General features: G+C 31.9%; 1 protein-coding gene across 3 annotated transcripts in view; it reads left to right on the plus strand.

Moving 5' to 3' along the window:
• Positions 1-18,297, plus strand: part of NLGN4X (neuroligin 4 X-linked) — a 146,096-nt gene that overhangs the window by 77,155 nt on the left and 50,644 nt on the right. For 2 of the 3 annotated variants that reach the window (XM_072333133.1, XM_072333143.1), the window contains exon 4: positions 12,380-12,532. In XM_072333133.1, coding sequence (XP_072189234.1) covers positions 12,380-12,532 — 153 coding nt within the window. Of the gene's footprint in view, positions 1-8,840; positions 8,901-12,379; positions 12,533-18,297 lie in introns of all 3 variants that reach the window. The other variant, XM_072333125.1, reaches the window with a different exon arrangement.

Consider the following 18,297-nt stretch of genomic DNA (forward strand, 5'->3'; position numbering starts at 1 on the left):
ATTATCTTATTCCAGCATGACTGAATTATTTCTGCAGAGTCTAGTTACCTACATTAGCTAGAATGTAGTTTCTTCTAACCTTGGGAAGTTTGATTAATAGCAAATGTTAATTTGTGCCTTCAAATTTAGAGGTGCTGTGCATTCTTGGAAATGGACTGTAGTATAATCATCAAACTAACTACATTTTGCACCTCTACAGCTAATTACATTCTATCCACATTTTACGCCTGCTCACTTGCCACTGTGGTATATTGCATATACTTCTGGACACAATTTTCAGTGAGATTTATATATTCTACAGGGACTTTCTCGCTTGTGATCTTTAGTACAGGCTAACTTTATGTTCTTGGTCTTCAGACAGGACTGAAGCCAGTTTAATCACAATCCATAATGGTATTATTTTGAGTCAGTAGAACTGCTCATATGCTGAAAACTGTGCATGTTCTTAAGAATTTTGGCAGCTTAAAGCCAGCACATTAACAGAAAAAGAAAGGGTGCATATTGAATGATTTTAATAAATTGAATTGATTGTTAGATTTTAGGTTTTGTGATTCAAGAAACTAGCATGTAGGTATCTATTCTGAACTGCAAAATGGCTTCACTGGAGAGAGAGGTGAGATAGGTGAGAGCAAATGCTGCTCTGTAACACAGCAATATTGCATGCAACATTTTTACATTCACACCTCATCAGGTGCACCAATTTAGCAGAGAAATGTAAGCTGTTTGAGGTCGCTGTCACACTTTCATACAAACTATACCTCCTTATGCTTGAACAGGGAAAAAAAAAAAAAAAAAAAAAAAAAAAAAAAAAGTTGTGCTTCTGTCTGAATTAATTTAAATAACTACATGGTACATTTATGTTTTTAATAGGTGCTTCATTATTCAGTCAGTAAGCACGGCAGGCTCAGTCCAGACCTCAGTCAGTGCTGCAGTGGAAGCGCAAGAAACACTCCCCTTATCTGTTGGAGGTCACTGAAGGGATAAGCAGGCAGCACAAAGCCTTCTTTCTTCTCAGCCATTACAGACAGTTTTGTCAAAGCAATGTACTGTATTTAGAAGACTTTAAGTTCTAGATGTGATGTAATTGTGTAACAAATGAGCATAAAGATCCATAAAATACATATTATGGAATGTATGTAGCTAACTCATTTCTATGCCAGTTATTAATTTTCCAAAATAAAAGATAATTCTATATTAATAATTATCGGAAAAAGCAATAACCTTTAAATGTGATTTACTAGATAGTTTTTTAAAAGGTTATTTTCAGTATTTTTTATTCAAAGCATTTTTAATTACTGTGGATTAAAATAAATCTCTTACAAATTTTAAGTGCTTCTTTATATGCCATAATGAATTATTCATGAAAATCTGATGGAAAAGAACTAGGCATAGAAATTTATTAGCACTGAATGAAAGATGAAACTGATTAGTTTCATCATGTTTTTCAGAATGAATAAATACAATTTAAATAAATGCAAATATTTTCAGAATAACAAGTAGCTTTCTGTAGTGTTTCTTTTAGTAAGTATAATAAATATCAAAAATAAATGCCAGTTTTAAACTATATTATATGCATATTTTTAGTAATCTTAAAAGTAATGACTCACTTCCCTAACATGAAATTTACATCAGAAACTCTGGAAACTTTGACAGATGAAAAAATTTGCAATTTATATGGAATAAGTGTAAATAGGAATCAGCTGCTAAGATGAATGCAGAACAGTAATGTCAGAGTGCAGGCAAGAGAGAACTTTTTGTAGCAACCAATTCTTAAATGATAACTGTATTTATTTATTAAGTTCATTTTGGTCCAAAACAGTGATCAGGACCCCATTTCATTTGTACTGATAGCTTGAAGATTTCTCTATACTGGAATCTGCATAAATATAGCATTTTTTTTTTCAGTGAGAGGTATCCAATTTAACTCACTGGTGTGGAATAAACTTGTAAGAAAAACAACTACCGTACCAATCAGTCAGAATTGGTTACTATCATTGAATATATAAATAATTTTTTATGCAACATTCCTACTTTTCAAAAGTGCTCACCTCCTTTTGTGGAACATTTTGGAATGGCATAATTGCTCTTAGTGACAATTAGCATATTCCACTGCCCTGCATTAACTTGTTGGAAGATACAACCACAGTAAAGCATGTCAGTCTTAGTTATGGCCTAATTTAATGCACTTATTTTTGCCCAAGGAAATGGCTTGTGGGAAACACATAATTTGGGACACAGAGGAATCATTATTTCTGTCTTTCTTTATGAGGAACAATACAGAGAGTACTGTAATTTGTTAAATATTATGACTTTCATTCATCCTGCTTTCATTCTCTATACCATACAGTCAAAGCGCAGAAAGATGCAAACAATCTGTCTGAAACAAAGGCACATGTAATCATGATGTTGAAAACTGTACGTAATGTACAAAGCTGAGTTTATTAGAATTTCATATTTTTTGCAAACCTTTTGCAATCTGTGAAATTTTGTCCTTTTCTGTAGAAGTCTCTATGTCTCTATGGAGTTTTGCTATTTGTTCTCTAAAATTACATTTGAAAGAAGCCTGTGAAACAGCATTTTCTTTTTTTTTTCTTACTTTTTTTTTTTTTTTTTTGTAATCTTCACTAATGCATGAAAAGCAAAGCTGTAAGGAGTTTTGCTACAATTTCTTTCTGTCTATTCAATTTTAAACGCAACACAAAATTGTTATTTAATTCTCTTTTTCTTGAAAATAATCATTTCTTGTCTGTATAGCTGCAGCTACACACTTGCTGAGGTCTGAAATTCTAGTGATTTTACTGCAGCTGGAGCCATTAAGAAAGTTCTGTAAAGGAGCACAAATTCAGTATTATTTATTTATATTTTTTGTTATACTAGAATGTGGGAGTTCCATAGTATATGTATGTATATATCAGTATATTCTGCTCTCAGAAAATAAAATTTCCTAGTTGCTATGATTGTTGAGAATTAGTGCAACACTTTAAATTTTAACATTAGAGATAAATAGATTTTCATTTCACTGTAGCACCCTGGAGGGCCATAGAATAAACCTTTGTTCCTTCTGGAATTCTGCTAACTACAGTTTTTTAATGTATGTATACATACATACTTTTCAAATATACACATACATTTATAAATGCTCATACACATTGCCAGTATTCAGTAAATAGATCAAAATTAAATGACATTCAAATCTAAGTAGTATGCATATATCTCTTCAAATAAAATCAACAGCCTTTAAAATAGGGCTACATTAAGAGCTGGGTGCCTTTCTTCGAGATCTCTCCTGGGATATGTGATCCACATACAGATTCTAAAATGGTTTGACAAGCTGTAATTCTCAATAATCTTCTTTCTCCACTTTTATTTTAAATGTCTACATTCCTCTTCTGATCTTTTTTCAGCTGCCAAGTGAAAGCTTCTTGGTATGCTTACAATGGTAGCTGAAGAGTTTTGGCCATAGCTGCAAGCCAAGAGCTTAAGTCTTGTACACAAAGTGAAAATCAAGATAAAGGCGAAAAAGCAGTCTTAGGAGAAATGCAGAAAATACAGTTCTGATTTCTTATTGCCCCCTTGAGACAGTAATGAACTGTTGACTTGAGCTGACTGTAAAACTGTGATAGCTCTCCTGGGATGGAAACCAAGGGCTTTAGAAATCTGTTGAAAGAGCTGCGTAAATAAGACATATCACATATCACTGAAAGAATGACAATTAAGTCCTGTATTCATCTAGACTGAGCTGGGGCTTTCCAGAAGATTGGGTATGTTCTGAGTGAAATTAGAAGGTTCAATTAGTATTATTCTTACTAGTATTATTCATAATGTGCTTTGTGATTTTTGAAAACTGATTTATTTCCCAAAATTACATGGTGTCGAAAGGTTACCATTTGATAGGTGGAACAATTACATTTAAAATGCAAAGAAAAAAAAATAAAATAAAAAAAAGACTTCAACTAATGCTGTAGCTATTTTTCTTCCGTCACTAGTCTTCAGAATGGGTATTTGAAATGCAAGCACTGATAAACTGCATGCATAGGACTGTGAATGCATTCCACACTTGTGATATATACCTGAGAGGAGAAAGATTTAGCACAAATTGCAAATACATTTAGGAAAATCTAAGGCACCAGAATATATGCTTCTGAATTAGATTCTTATTCACAATAAAAGAAATTGTGAGACAAAGAACTTCTGTCTGAATTAGTAGTGTGACTTCTTCATTTTCAGTAGAGATATATGTAGCATCCATAATTAATCTGATAACACAGGATTAACTTTCATTCATTGATAAGTGAAATTAAGTAATTTTTTAAGGTCAATTAGCACAGAATTTCAGAATGATATACTTTAAAAGAGAGACTGTTTCTGAATTAAAGCTTCAAAGTACATTCCATAAAAAGCTTTTTAAGGAGAAATAAAGTGACCGAAATGAAACGCTGCACAGTTGCTGCTAGACAGTACTTTGGAAGTGGCTCAGATTTGTAAAAATATATGCCTGTAACATCAAAAAAGTCGTTTCCCCCCCCCCAAACAACAAACAAACAAACAAACATAAGAAAGTGACCTACCAAATTTCCTTAAAAAATATATTTGCCACACTTCAGTGAGGAATTATGCCATGCCTTTTAGATTCACTCAGAAAAAAAAAAAAAAAAAATGAAACTGTAGGATAAATGACAAAAGATCACTCAGTATTTTAATATGCCACTTTCATACAAATATAATCTTCTGTGGGTGTATCTAGGTATCACTTCAGTATCTCCATATCTGAACAGAGAAACTTTTGAAACATAGTCCTTATTGCACTCAATCATCACTAGTAAGTGGGAAATATTCATACAAACAGATAAATAGTTGTTAATCTGCAGAAGATCCAATCTTACATATAAGTCATAATGTTCATTTACTGTGCGGTAATCCAGAGGCTAAAATTGATGCAGTGATATATATATTTATATGGGGAAAAAATGCTAACACAGCACCACCCCTCAAGTGAAGTCTCGAGGAGGAGGGCTTTCTGGTCTGTGTGGCAAGTACTAAATACAGTTCATCTTGGTGTACTGACTTTTCATCCTGGGAGAATCTGTGTCGCATTCCCATTCTGTCTCTTTTGATTGAGGACACAAGAGCAATTTTACACTAACCATGAGTAGCAAGTCTTATTCATTTATTTCATTGGTTATTCTTTTTCTTTTTTTTCCCTCTTATAACAGGGGTTAACAACTTCTTACAGAAACTTCAAGATAAATTATTCGATATTTTAAACAAGAATGAGAAAACTTACTTGGAAAATTCTAAATCTTTCTTACATGTATGAGAGTAAAGTTCTTCAAGCTTATATTTCCAGAAGGTCAATATAATTTTTCAAAACTGTTTCTAAGTATCTTATGTGTTTTTGCTAATTTTGAAATAATTCCAACAATAACTCTTTTATTCTCTTCAAGAAGATCCATACTGATGTGGCTAGTATGTGAGTACTGGCTAGTGCTCACAAAATACGATGTGGTGGTAACACAAAAGCCTGTTTTTAGAACATACAGATGTAACTCATTTAATAAGATCTCAAAAAGAATTAAAATAATCCTCACACCCAACATCCTGGACAAGAACTTATTTTTAAAAATATATTTCAGTTACTAACAGAAAAATGAAGGTGTTTTACAAAATAGGTAAGAGGAACAACATACCACTTAATATTCTGTACTTAAATACATTTCAGTATTATATTAAGCTGTTCCAAAAGATGTTAAATCCCTGATAACTGCTTCAAAACACAGAAATTAAAAATGAATAAATAAATAAATGTTCCAAATATTGCAAATAATCACAGAATCACAAAGATTTATAACTGTCTTAATAACAACATACAGTTTTTGTCTACCAGCACTATATATACGGGGAGATGTTGGTTTTGTCAGTTTTTAATTTTATGTTTGACGTATGACTATTATACTCTCTTTCATCAAACTATCTCACTGAAACAACTGGGGGACATCAACATTGCATGTGTTAAGTTCTTGTAGTATTGTGTCTAGTGGTCTATTAAAAAGAATTTCTTTTTCTTTTTATTTTTTTTTTATATGATTCAAAATTCTCCAAGGATTAATTTAATTTGGGCTATAACTAAAAGTAAAAAAGAAAAATAATAAAAGAATTCAAGACCTGGGTGATGACTGAAATTTGGAGCCTACATCTGGGATTTATCAAAGACGGTGATAGATTAAAGAACATTTATATTTCATTGACAGAATATTTCACCTAGTTAATTATACACTGAGAAAATATAATTGAACACACATATTTATCACAGAATCACAGAATTTTTCAGGTTGGAAAAGACCTAGAAGATCATCTAGTCCAACCATTAACAATACTTCCCAGCTAAACCATATTCCTCAACGCAACATCCAAACGTTTCTTGAACACTCCCATGGTCGGTGACTCTACCACCTTCCTGGGCAGTGCATTCCAATGCCTGACTACCCTTTCCGAGAAGAAATACTTCCTAATGTCCAGCCTGAACCTCCCCTGTCGCAGCTTGAAACCATTCCCTCTAGTTCTATCACTGTATACACGAGAGAAGAGGCCAACCCCCAGCTCACCACAACCTCCCTTCAGGAAGTTATAGAGAGCTATAAGGTCTCCCCTGAGCCTCCTCTTCTCCAGGCTGAACAATCCCAGTTCCTTCAGCCGCTCCTCATAAGGCCTGTGCTCCAGACCCCTCACCAGCTTCGTAGCCCTCCTCTGAACACGTTCCAGGGCCTCAATGTCTTTCTTGCAGTGAGGGGCCCAAAACTGAACACAGTACTCAAGGTGCGGCCGCACCAATGCCGAGTACGGGGGGACAATTACCTCCCTGTTCCTGCTAGTAACACTGTTTTTGATGCAAGCCAGGATGCCATTGGCCTTCTTGGCCACCCAGGCACACTGTTGGTTCATGTTCAGCCGTGCATCAATCAGTACTCCCAGGTTCATTTCCTCAACACAGTCCTCCAGCCACTCTGTCCCAAGCCTATAGCATTGCCTGGGGTTGTTGTGGCCAAAGTGCAGGACCCGGAATTTGGTCTTGTTAAACCTCATCCCGTTGGCTTCGGCCCAGCTCTTGTATTTAACTGACTCTCATTTTAAATTGAAGAACAAAAGGAAGAATTAAAATAATAATCTTCACTAAATATAAAGTTCCCCACCTATCTCCCCAGCTAAGATGATTGTGATACTGGAATAAACTAAATTTTTGGTTCAACTTTATTAACTTTACGGATGAAATCAAAATAAAATAAATTCTGCTCATTCTAAGAAAATAATTCCTAAAAAATACTTGAAAATTTTATATTGGAATACCTGGAGATATTTAGCAATAAAATTTAAGTTAAAATGCTAAGAATCATTAATAGGCATACAGAAGGCTGTCTGTCCTGTGTTCAGCCAAATCAGTAAAACATCCACTTTAGCTTACATAGCAAAGGGAGAGTGTCAAATGATCTACCACTATATAGAAATCTAAAGTTCATAGATTAAATATCATCTCGTAGCATTGATGTATATGTGCCATATTTTTACAGTGCGCAAACTTGATGTTAATCAAGTTTATTTTTGCTTTTCAGTCCGGCTTGAAAATTTAGACCCTAAAAAAGATAATTAAAAAAAAAATATAAATAAAACATTGTTAGAATGTTGACTTAGACCACTTTGTTTGCCTAGCAGCCATATTTGATTTCTGATCGAAGGTAGAAACAGATCTTCTGGTTCATATTTCACTCTATATTGCATAACTTTTTACATTAAGGAGGAACACTTGTTGGCAGAGCAGAATGAGACATAGTATGGAAAGCTTAGCTTCATTTCTTAATCAGAAAACAGATAAATTGACCAAGGATTGGGGTGAGGAAAGCTGTTAGGCTTATTTCATCTTCCTTCCATAAACACAGACTACAGTATGTGTGGATTTATGTATGTGTGCTGTAGAATAGGTGTCTATGTGCCTCAGCAGTACATTGTGAAAGTATAATAAATACAGATTAAAATTTATTATTTACATTTTTTTTAAAAAATAATATGTGCAAATTCTATCTTGTGGTAAGTACCTGTTTTCCATTAATTTCTATGTATTTCTAATGATTTTGAGTAGCATAATACAAACAAGGGCTACTGTAGGAAAAAAATTTTGTCTGAGATTTGACTCAATTTTGTGTTTCTCCTTTGATTTCTGTTATCTCTTTTGAATATCTTTTTGCTCACATGAGAAGAAAAACTAAATTTCTTGGAAGTCTATTATGTTTTTTTTTCTTGGTCCTTTCCAACTGTGTAAGATTTAATGATAATTTTATTTCTATTGGTTTCATTTAAAACTTAGGTTAATTCCTAATAAATCCTCATAAGAATGAATAAAACATGAAGTAATTGAAGATAGTGACTGAAGCCATTACTTTACTTCTTCAAGGCAACAGATCATAATGAAATCAGTTTCATTTCTTATGTAGAAACCATACTTTTGTGAAGTTTTTAATATACTTTTTTTGGTTTATATTCTTTTTTAATTGCACATTAATTTTGCTTTTTTTTTTTACAGCAATCACTTTTAACTGAAGTAACTGCATTGTCACAGACTGATACTTTTTTTTCAAATATTTTCAATTTGTTCTTCTTGACATTTTATGTTTATGTGCAGTTTGCATCTTTTTTTTCTTTTTGATTTTCAAATTCAAATGTAACAGATTTTGATATTTTGTTACATTTTTTTTCTGGTTTTGTACTAGTTGTTTTTTTATTTTTATTTTTGAGAACCTGCTGTTTTTGAATTCTCTTTTTTCCCTTTATTCTCCTCCTCACTATGATCCCAGGAGCCAACACAAAGAAAAGCGCAGATGATATAACCAGTAATGATCGTGGTGAAGATGAAGGTATTTTTTGTTTTTTCAAAGCTCAACCCTGATGCATGAACATGAACTTTTACATTTTTATTATAATAATATTGATTATTATTGTTATTGTTATTACTGTTATTTCAACATGATTTTTAGTCCCTTATTTGCAGAAACACACCTCTGTGTGCTTTTTTATTTTCTTCTTTAGAGATAACATCCATTGTTTTTCATCTTAAAATCGAAATTAACATTTAGATGACTGAAATTCCCCTGTAACATAAGTGTAAACTTTATTCCTAAATGTGTGAAGTGAGTAACAATAATACTATTGAAAAACACATATTTCCTCCCACGTATACTTTATTTGGTGAAAAAATTGAATTTAAAAACATGCATGTGCTCTTCCTCCTGTTACATATTTTGTAAATTCACCTGTTTGAATTTCATGAATAAAACTCTATTTCATTTCCACTGTTCCACCAGTGCATTGCTGTACATTGAATGTAGTTGAATTGCCCTTCATCTTTGGTATTTTAATTCATTTATTTTTCTCACTGGATGCAGTTTATTTCTAGGATATAAAAGTAAAAGAAGCTATTGATGTTCCTTTATTGTTGTTTTTGTTTTTTTCCTGTAATTAGCTAGCCTCTGAGATACATTCATTCTGACTATGACCACATTCCCACTGAAAACAATGACAATCTTTTTCATTGACTTCTTTCTGAGTTGGGTTGGATTGGATATGAAAGGAAATGTTAAAAGTTCACAGTGAAGTACCCCAAATATGTTTTACAAGCAAATACTTTTTTTCTTGCCTTGGCAGAGAAAAGGCAAGATGCCCTGAGACAGAAAGAAGTCATGAAATCTTCCTCTATTCTCACCATCCTTTTCATTTATGTTACACTGGCGTTTTAGTATACTTTTTGTACTTACCAAATTAAGAAAAATATTTTAAAATTTAACAAGCAGATAACCACCTTGGAAAGTCTGTTGTTATGTTTTTGCAGCAATTTGTCTCTTTCTCTCTTTCTTGTCCATTCCAAAGTGCCTTTATAGCTTTCTTCAGTCTGAAGTTCAAGAGCATTTGAAAATTTGCCCCCTTTGTTGCCCTTAAAATCATGCATACAGTGTTGACGTTACTTTTTAATTTCCTTTTTTCATGAGTGTTCAGCTCAATTTTAGCTACATGTATGAGATACCACAGTAAAAATCTCTGGTCTTCAATTCACAGTGGTTGTCCCCTACTGTACAACCTTCATTTCTGAATTAAACTATTTCTTGTAGCACAAAAATGCTCTACAGAATTCCTCTATTATTGTCTGAATTTTGTTCTATTTCTGTTTATAAATGTGTCTCTACAAATGCTTTTTCAAAAAGACAGCATCATCATTTGCTATAACAAATTCTATGGTCAATTTTTAAACAAAAGATAAATAGCAAAACAAAAGATAAATAGCAAAACAAAATTGCTCTTAAAACTGTTAGATATTTGACTGTGAACAAAAAATTCTTTGAGATTTCTTCAAAAGTTATAAAGTATTAGTATCCAGCTTAGGATCCAAAGAAAGACATACAGTTTAGAACTAAATACATAAAATGCTTGAAGCTCATTTCCTTTATGTTGAAGTTAATCATGTTCCAATTGAAGGGAAAGAAGAAATCTCTCATTGATTTCAGAGATGAAAAATTCAACCCTGAGGAAGTACTTTGCAATAAGAAGGGATAGAATATAGTAAATAACACCACAAGCCTTTTGAGGAGGGAAGGAAAGGTTATTCTCTAACACAAATAATTGCATTTGATATTTATTGCTTATTGCTTTAATTTTCTGAGAGCTAAGCCCTCACAGGGAAAAAAAAAAAAAAAAAAGACAAAAAGAAAGAAAAAAAAAAACATTTCTACATTTCTCATCTATTTTGCTATGAATGCTGCAAAGAGAGAAATATCTACTATTGTGTATTTCATTGCATTATATGACCTATTTAATGTTTGCATCCCTCTAATAGTTGCAAAAATTCCACAAATCTTATCACAAAAGTTTTTGTTCTGCTGCCAAGATGCAACATATAAAAGGCAACATATAAAATATATATATTCCTTGTGACCAGAAGGCAGATTCTATGAGAAGTCTTAAATTCTAACAGCTATGTAGATGTACAGTTGGCCATAACAGCCAATGGTAACTTTCAGTATTTGCAAGACCCACAGAAATACGGCCAGTCACAATTTACCTTGAAATACTTTCAAATTTGTCCGCCAGATACAAAGTATTATATATGGCATGGTTCATTGCTGCTCACATTTTTGGTAACTGAGAGTTAATCTTAACAAATCTGAGGCAACTGAGAGCCTTGGAAGGCTTTCAAAGTCATTTCTCTTTCCTTTCTGCATTTAGCTCAGCTTTTTCTTCCTCCTCTTATTTTTTTTCCACTCTTCAGTACAACTGTTGAAAATAACTCAGAAGAGAATTCAGTTGCTTTTGTTTGTTTTAAAATGCTGGCCATATAGTCAGAGACATTACTTTCTGTCGTGTTTTGTATTGTATGATTGAAAGAAGTGCTCCTACTCCACTTGCAGATAGAGTGAATTGTTTATAAAAATTGCATAGTTAATTTTAACAGCAACTTGCTGAATATCATTCAGCTTTTTAAGGTATATTATTCCCACAGTTTGGTGAGAACTTAAATTCTGAACTTAGGTAGTTGGATCAGGGGTCTTACAATTTCATAATTAGAGATGAATATAGTACAAAATACATAAAGTATTGATTAGTGCATTCAAAAGTATAAAAATAGTTCTGTCAATTTAATTTACTTTATATTAGAAAGTAAGACCCAACTGTTTATCTGCATGAAATCTATAAGTAAATTTTCTCTGTCTACAGAGATTACCTATATGATTCATGACCATAAATATAAGGATATTCCTTAATGCTTAGCTGTCAAAAATGACATTTCATGATTTACATTAAAGAAAATCTGAGCCATGAATTCATTTAAATTCTCATCTTAGGCTATTAACAAAAAATGGATATTTTGCTGTTTACTTTTATCAGAACTATTTTATTTTGTGATACTATCTGTTACTGAACTATAGGAAATTTAATTTCAACAAGTATGTCCCACTGACGAATGGGAAAGTATGAATCATTATTGTAATTTTATTAAATGTACAAATATTTCTAAATTGAAATAGAACTGAATTGGAATTAAAAAAAAAAAAAAAAAAAAAAAAAAGTTCAATTTCTGTAAATTGTAAATTGAAAAGTTTTTAAGGGGCTTCTGAAAACATTTAATATAAAATGTAATTTGGAGAAAGAAATATGAAAGCTGTAAAAATACTGGGCTTGTAGATTGACCCTGAAATGTCTAAAATAGCTGATTAAAGTGGTGATGATTGTATGGAAAAAAAGAGAAAGAACTAAGAATAATTTTATCAATTTTATAAAATACTAATGCCACATTTCATTATTTTTTTATTACTTTATTATGTTTTCGTTACTTGAATTTTTTCAGACATTCATGATCAGAACAGCAAGAAACCTGTTATGGTCTACATCCATGGCGGATCTTACATGGAGGGTACTGGCAACATGATTGATGGGAGCATTCTCGCAAGTTATGGAAATGTCATTGTTGTCACCCTCAATTACAGGCTGGGGGTATTAGGTAAGTGAATCTTTTTTTCATCACAAGACGTATATTGAAAGATTTAGAGGATATGCTTATTAAATGTCCAGGAATATTTCATTGCTAATTAAACATACTGTTAAATCATACATGCTTGAACCTTAAAACAGAACATTCCTGATGGTGGTTAGTTTGACTGTGTTACATTCATACTGAATACTTCTTAATGTTTTCTGGAAACTAGACTGAGTTACATCTTCATTTTCTGGTCAACTGTCTTCACCATAAACAAAAACTTACTTGCTTTTTGTCATCTTGGTAATAGTTTAAATTTATCACTGTATCACATTTGCTCTTTTTTTTTTTTTTTCAATTGTGTAAGAAGGTTGTTTTTTGTTTGTTTGTTTGTTTGTTTGTTTTTTAATTGAAATGTTGCCAATTCATTATAAATTAAAAATAAAATAAAATAAAATAAAATAAAATAAAATAAAATAAAATAAAATAAAATAAAATAAAATAAGTACTTGTAATTTTCAGATCAGTTCCTAGTTGTAGAAAAATGTTACCATTTACCTGTACTGGTTATTTTTGTGGGTCTATACATGTCTTTAGGGGTATATATCGGTAAGTGTAGATATAACATAAAAATACCCTACCAAACAGTCCATATAGTGTAGTGGAATTACATTGCAAATAAAATGGAATAAAGAAGTTTCTTTCTAAGTTTGAGGAACTCCATATACCTTTAAGAAAATAATACTTATGTCTTTCAAAGACACCAAGAAAAGCAGTTTCGTGACGTTCTAAATATTCCTGTCAGTATTGTATTGAATAACAAAATACCCTTACATCCAGAACAGAATGCCAAAAAAATTCATCTTCTGCTTTCTCCTTGAATCCAGCTCCTATATAGACATTAATACAAAACATGTACCAGGTTTTCTCCAAATTAAGATTTATTTAATGATGATTCATTTCTTCTTGATAATAACAGCAGACATAGGAATGATTTTGTAATTTCACTGAAAAAGCATGCAAATTTTTGTTCCCTTTTTTTCTTTTGTAAGCTCATATTTCCATCATTTTAGATTAAAAATAAATAAATAAATAAATAAATAAGAACATTTATTCAAAGTTAGAGGTAGATTTAAATGCAAAGCCAGGAATTAAAAACATACATTTTTATGTATTTATATATATTAAATGCTGGCGTTCAGAAGTATATAAAAAACAATCAAACAACATACTTTTTATGTGTATGTACATAATCATCATTAAATTGGATTTGTTGTTGTTATTAAATGTTTGCCTAGGAGCTTGGTGATCATTATCCATCTGCAAAAAATGTTTATTGAAATGTTCTCCTTAGAGCTTTTATTGTTGTTTCTTAAAATTAAATTTTTGAAGGATATAGATGACTGTGAGTTGTTTAAGCTATTTGGCTGTTCAAAAGTATGTATCAGTATTAAGGAAAAAGAAGTTTTCAATATTTTCATTTATGTATTATTATTATTATGTGAATTTATATTGAAGACAAAAGAAAGAAAGAGAGGCAGACAGTTATTGCGGTGTTTAGGAAAAAAGCATACCAACATGGTAGAGATTTGTTCATGCAAGAAACTGAAAAGTAATAACAAGACTTTAAATTCCCTACAGAACCATAATGTTAAATTCTGTATTAAATATATAGTGCATCTCAATGTTAGTAAATGTAAATTTTTTGTACACTCAATTTATTCACTTATGTTTGAATTAGAAAAGCAGAAGATATTCAGAATATGCATGTCACTTAACTCAGAGAAATTGTGAGAATATCAATTTGTTGTGGTGTGTTCTTTTTTTTCTTTCTGTCTTTGTGAAATGTAAATGAGATTCTTAAGAATATATTTGATTCTGTCTAGAGATTGGAAGGTATTAACTGAATTCCACATTATTTCATAAGAACAGAGAAAATATGGAGAAAAAATAAAACAAAAAACTAAGTAAAGAAGCACAAGGAAAGCAAATAATATACTTATTCACAATATTCACAATTCATAATAGTCATAATTCATAATATTTTAAGTTATACAATTCTTAACGTGTACATTCTTAAGGTTGGCAGTATTCACATCTAGTTCTTCTAGCCTGAACTGTCTTCTTTCCAAAAGATTTATTTATTGCTCTAGGTTTGTTTCAATCCATTTTCATTTCTGACTTTTAACACAGGAGGACACAGGCAAACCAGATTTAAATGTCATAAATTTGTAGTTCTATTATCACATCCTATGATGGAGGAATTTGTACTGAACAGGGCAGACAGAATAACAAGTAACTGAAGTCTCTGTTTATATATCTTTCCTTTTATTTGGAAAATTTGCACATGAGTGTACCCAGCTACTAAGTATTATTATTTTTATAATATACAATCATAGAATCACAAAGGTTGGAAAAGACCTCCAAGATTATCCATTCCATTTGTCCATCACTTTTATTTCCCATTTAAACCATGTTCCTCAGTACATCATCTGCTGAACACCTTCAGGGATGATGACTCTGCCACCTTCCTGGGCAGCCTGTTCCAGTGCCTGAGCACTCTTTTGCAGAAGAAAGCCTGTGTTGTGTCATCAACAGAAGGAGATTTTATTTTATTTTATTTTATTTTATTTTATTTTATTTTATTTTATTTTATTTCATTTATTTATTTATTGGTCAGGATAATAGACTATAAACTTTGTGGGCAATTTCATTTTTTTCAATGCATCTAGATATAAAATAGTTTTGATTAAAATTAATGAAATCTGTGTTTAGTGCATATCCTGTAAAAGTCTTTTAAAAGATTTAAGAACAACACATGACTCTGCACCCTTAGAAATTTAAAACTCTAAAAATCCTTAGAACAGGAATTCTCTATATTTATGGATACTATAGTTATTTTAAGTTGAAATCTAGTTGTCTGTTGGATATAAGTGAGATACCAAAACTTTTAGTCTTAACAAGAAAGAAGGCATCCCAGGTGAAAAATAAAAAAATAAATTAAAAAAAAAAAAAAAAAAAAAAAAAAGATAGAAACAATTGTAACGTGGTGAACATCAGTGTTATAAATCATTTTAACTGTCTGATAAATATAATTATCTTAATTTCTTTCTATGCTTCTTGCATTTGGCTAAATTATAAGCCTTCAGATAGTACTCTGAGTAATATTTATCTGTGCATCCAGAATAAAGAGGTAACAAAAATCTCCCATTTGGAGAACTTCAGAGCTGCTCTAGGAATATATATTTTAACTCTGCCTGCGTTCAGATAGCACTGAGGTAAAATAACCAGCACCTGGACTGAAAGCTATCCAATTTTATAATTATTCCTTTCTATCATTTGGATAAAAGTACTGCCCTGGGTATTAATCCTGGGATCTCTAGACTCCAAATATGTATACTATGATGATATGTGTTGTAGATATGAAGTTTTAGAGGGAATTATTTCCCTTTGAGCACAAATTTACATTTTCATGAGTAGGATCCTTTGGGTCAGTAAAGTGGAAGAAGACTTGACTTTTCCTTTTTGGTTACCATAGGGGGTGCTGTGAGAAGCAGTATTGTGATAGCATGTTTGTGTCTTATGCAGCACTTTAGGATTTGGAGGGATCCTGCCTCTGCCCCACTTAGAAAAAGGAGCAACAAAAATAAAGCCACAAACTCCAGCATTATTTTTATGTACTTACAATTCAGAAGTAGTGTTACGAACTTTGGCGAGAAAATCTCGAATAATTGTCAGAAAAGTTAACATACTTAAATATGATCTTAGTATTCTAGTGTTAACTACAACGGGCAAAGTCTAGATGAATTCTAGGGATATGAATCATGTACTCTGGAATCCATAGTTAAATGAAACATCTCACATAGTGAATGAGACATATTCAGAGTTCAAAATTGTAAAACTTATTTTAGCTTTGCAGTGTCCACTTGCAATTTTGTATTTTCTTCCTCTTAGGATTCTAAATCATACTGACAGAAATAGCCTGTCTCTTATTTCTTTCCCTTTCTTTCTATAAACATCCATTTTAAGTACTGTCTTGAAAGACTAGACTTCCTTTTAGCAGAAGTTTTTTCCACTTGCAATTATAACTCACAATAAGTGAACATAATAGGCAGTGTACATAAATCAGAGTATAATTCTCAAGGAATCTCTTACATAATTTGTAGAGAACTTTATCTTTCTTCACCGCGTCTCTCATTTATGAGTTAGAACATCAATGCACCGAAACACTAAGTGTTGTAAATGAACTGCTTTGGATTTGACTGACCAGAGGTACATCTTTGGACTACAAAAAGAAATATAAAATGAGCCTTAAGTTTTCAGTTCTTCAAAGAGCCATTATGGTTTAGGAGAGCAGAATATAAGTGAAAATTTACTGAGAGGCTTGTGAGGTTTCAGAGATAAATCTTAGTAAAGTACTAATTTCTTTGTAGAAATTTGGAAGAAGTTTTTCTAGGTAACGTGAATAAAGTAAAGAATTATTGACTATTAACGTGCCTAATCTTCAAGGTAAAACATTTTTGTTAGTACTTTTATATATTGTTAGTACTTTTATATATTGTTAGTTTGTGAAAAATATATGCTGAAAGCTGTGCAGTGGTATTCAAAGGATGTAAGTAGTATACAGCCTCAGTTTCACCTAGAACAGAGCCAGATCCCTTTATATTCACAGAGCACACACTATTACATAGTATATCAGTTTTTATCTTCAACAGTATAGTTGCTGCACGGTGGCTCCTTTATGTTTGTATTTTTAGTTTTTTTTCAAAATTCAAACATCTACTTCCCTGTCTCCAGACATCCCTTCTTTTATCTCCTTTGTAACACCACTAATACAGGAAATGTAGTGGTGATCTGTTGGCAGAAAGGGACAGAGATAGATTAGGACTCACAGGAATAACCCCAGAGTCTGAGTGAGCTGAATAAATCACAGTTCAATGCTTACACAAGAAGGGAATTTCACTTAAGCTCAATTTAGCTTACAGTGAACATAAGTATTGCTGCTGCCAACATGTGCATTACTACATTGCCTCACCTACATCTTTCAGTTTCATGCAGATGATTTTCTGATTATTTTGGTCCCTGGCCTGTCATGTTAATTGTCCAATAATTGTATCAGCTAATGTCAGTTACCGTAGCTGATCTTCTGCTTAAGTAAAACTAGCTCCAAGCAATGATGGATAAATTTTATTTCCATTAATATCAACACATGATTTGCTATATATTTGTTTTTACTCTTATTTTATTATTTAAAGTCTACTGTTGAGTCATAGAAATTGGATTTGCACAAATATTGCTGAGAAGCCCCATCCAGATCCCATGACTCTTATAACATCAGAAGCAATTATGTGTTACAGTATCATTATAAACTATATGTTCACTCATTTAGTTTCTAACGTGAAATAAATTTCATAAAGAGAATGCATGGTGGCAGAGTGATTGTGTCTCTTGATCTGAAATTGTCTGAGAACTAAAAAGCTCATTTGATAGCATTGGTGACATGGCATGAGTATCTGAATTTGTGAATTATTCTCACCTGGTCTGATGACGAACATTCTGTTTTCATGCTTTATTTTATGGATTTTCTAATAAAATCCTTTTACAGTGTTTAGGCATTCTGTAGAAAAGGCATGTTTTTATAAAATCTAAAGGACATTTGTTTTAATCTTCTGGACAATAGCATTGTTTTGGAGCATAATTTTGCTTTGTTTTGAATTCTTAACCAATTCTTAATCAATGACCTACTAGCACTACATGCAGAGATGCTGTGAAGCAGGTCATTGGTAGTT

This window comes from Excalfactoria chinensis, chromosome 1, assembly GCF_039878825.1.
Source record: "Excalfactoria chinensis isolate bCotChi1 chromosome 1, bCotChi1.hap2, whole genome shotgun sequence".
NCBI lineage: Eukaryota > Metazoa > Chordata > Aves > Galliformes > Phasianidae > Excalfactoria > Excalfactoria chinensis.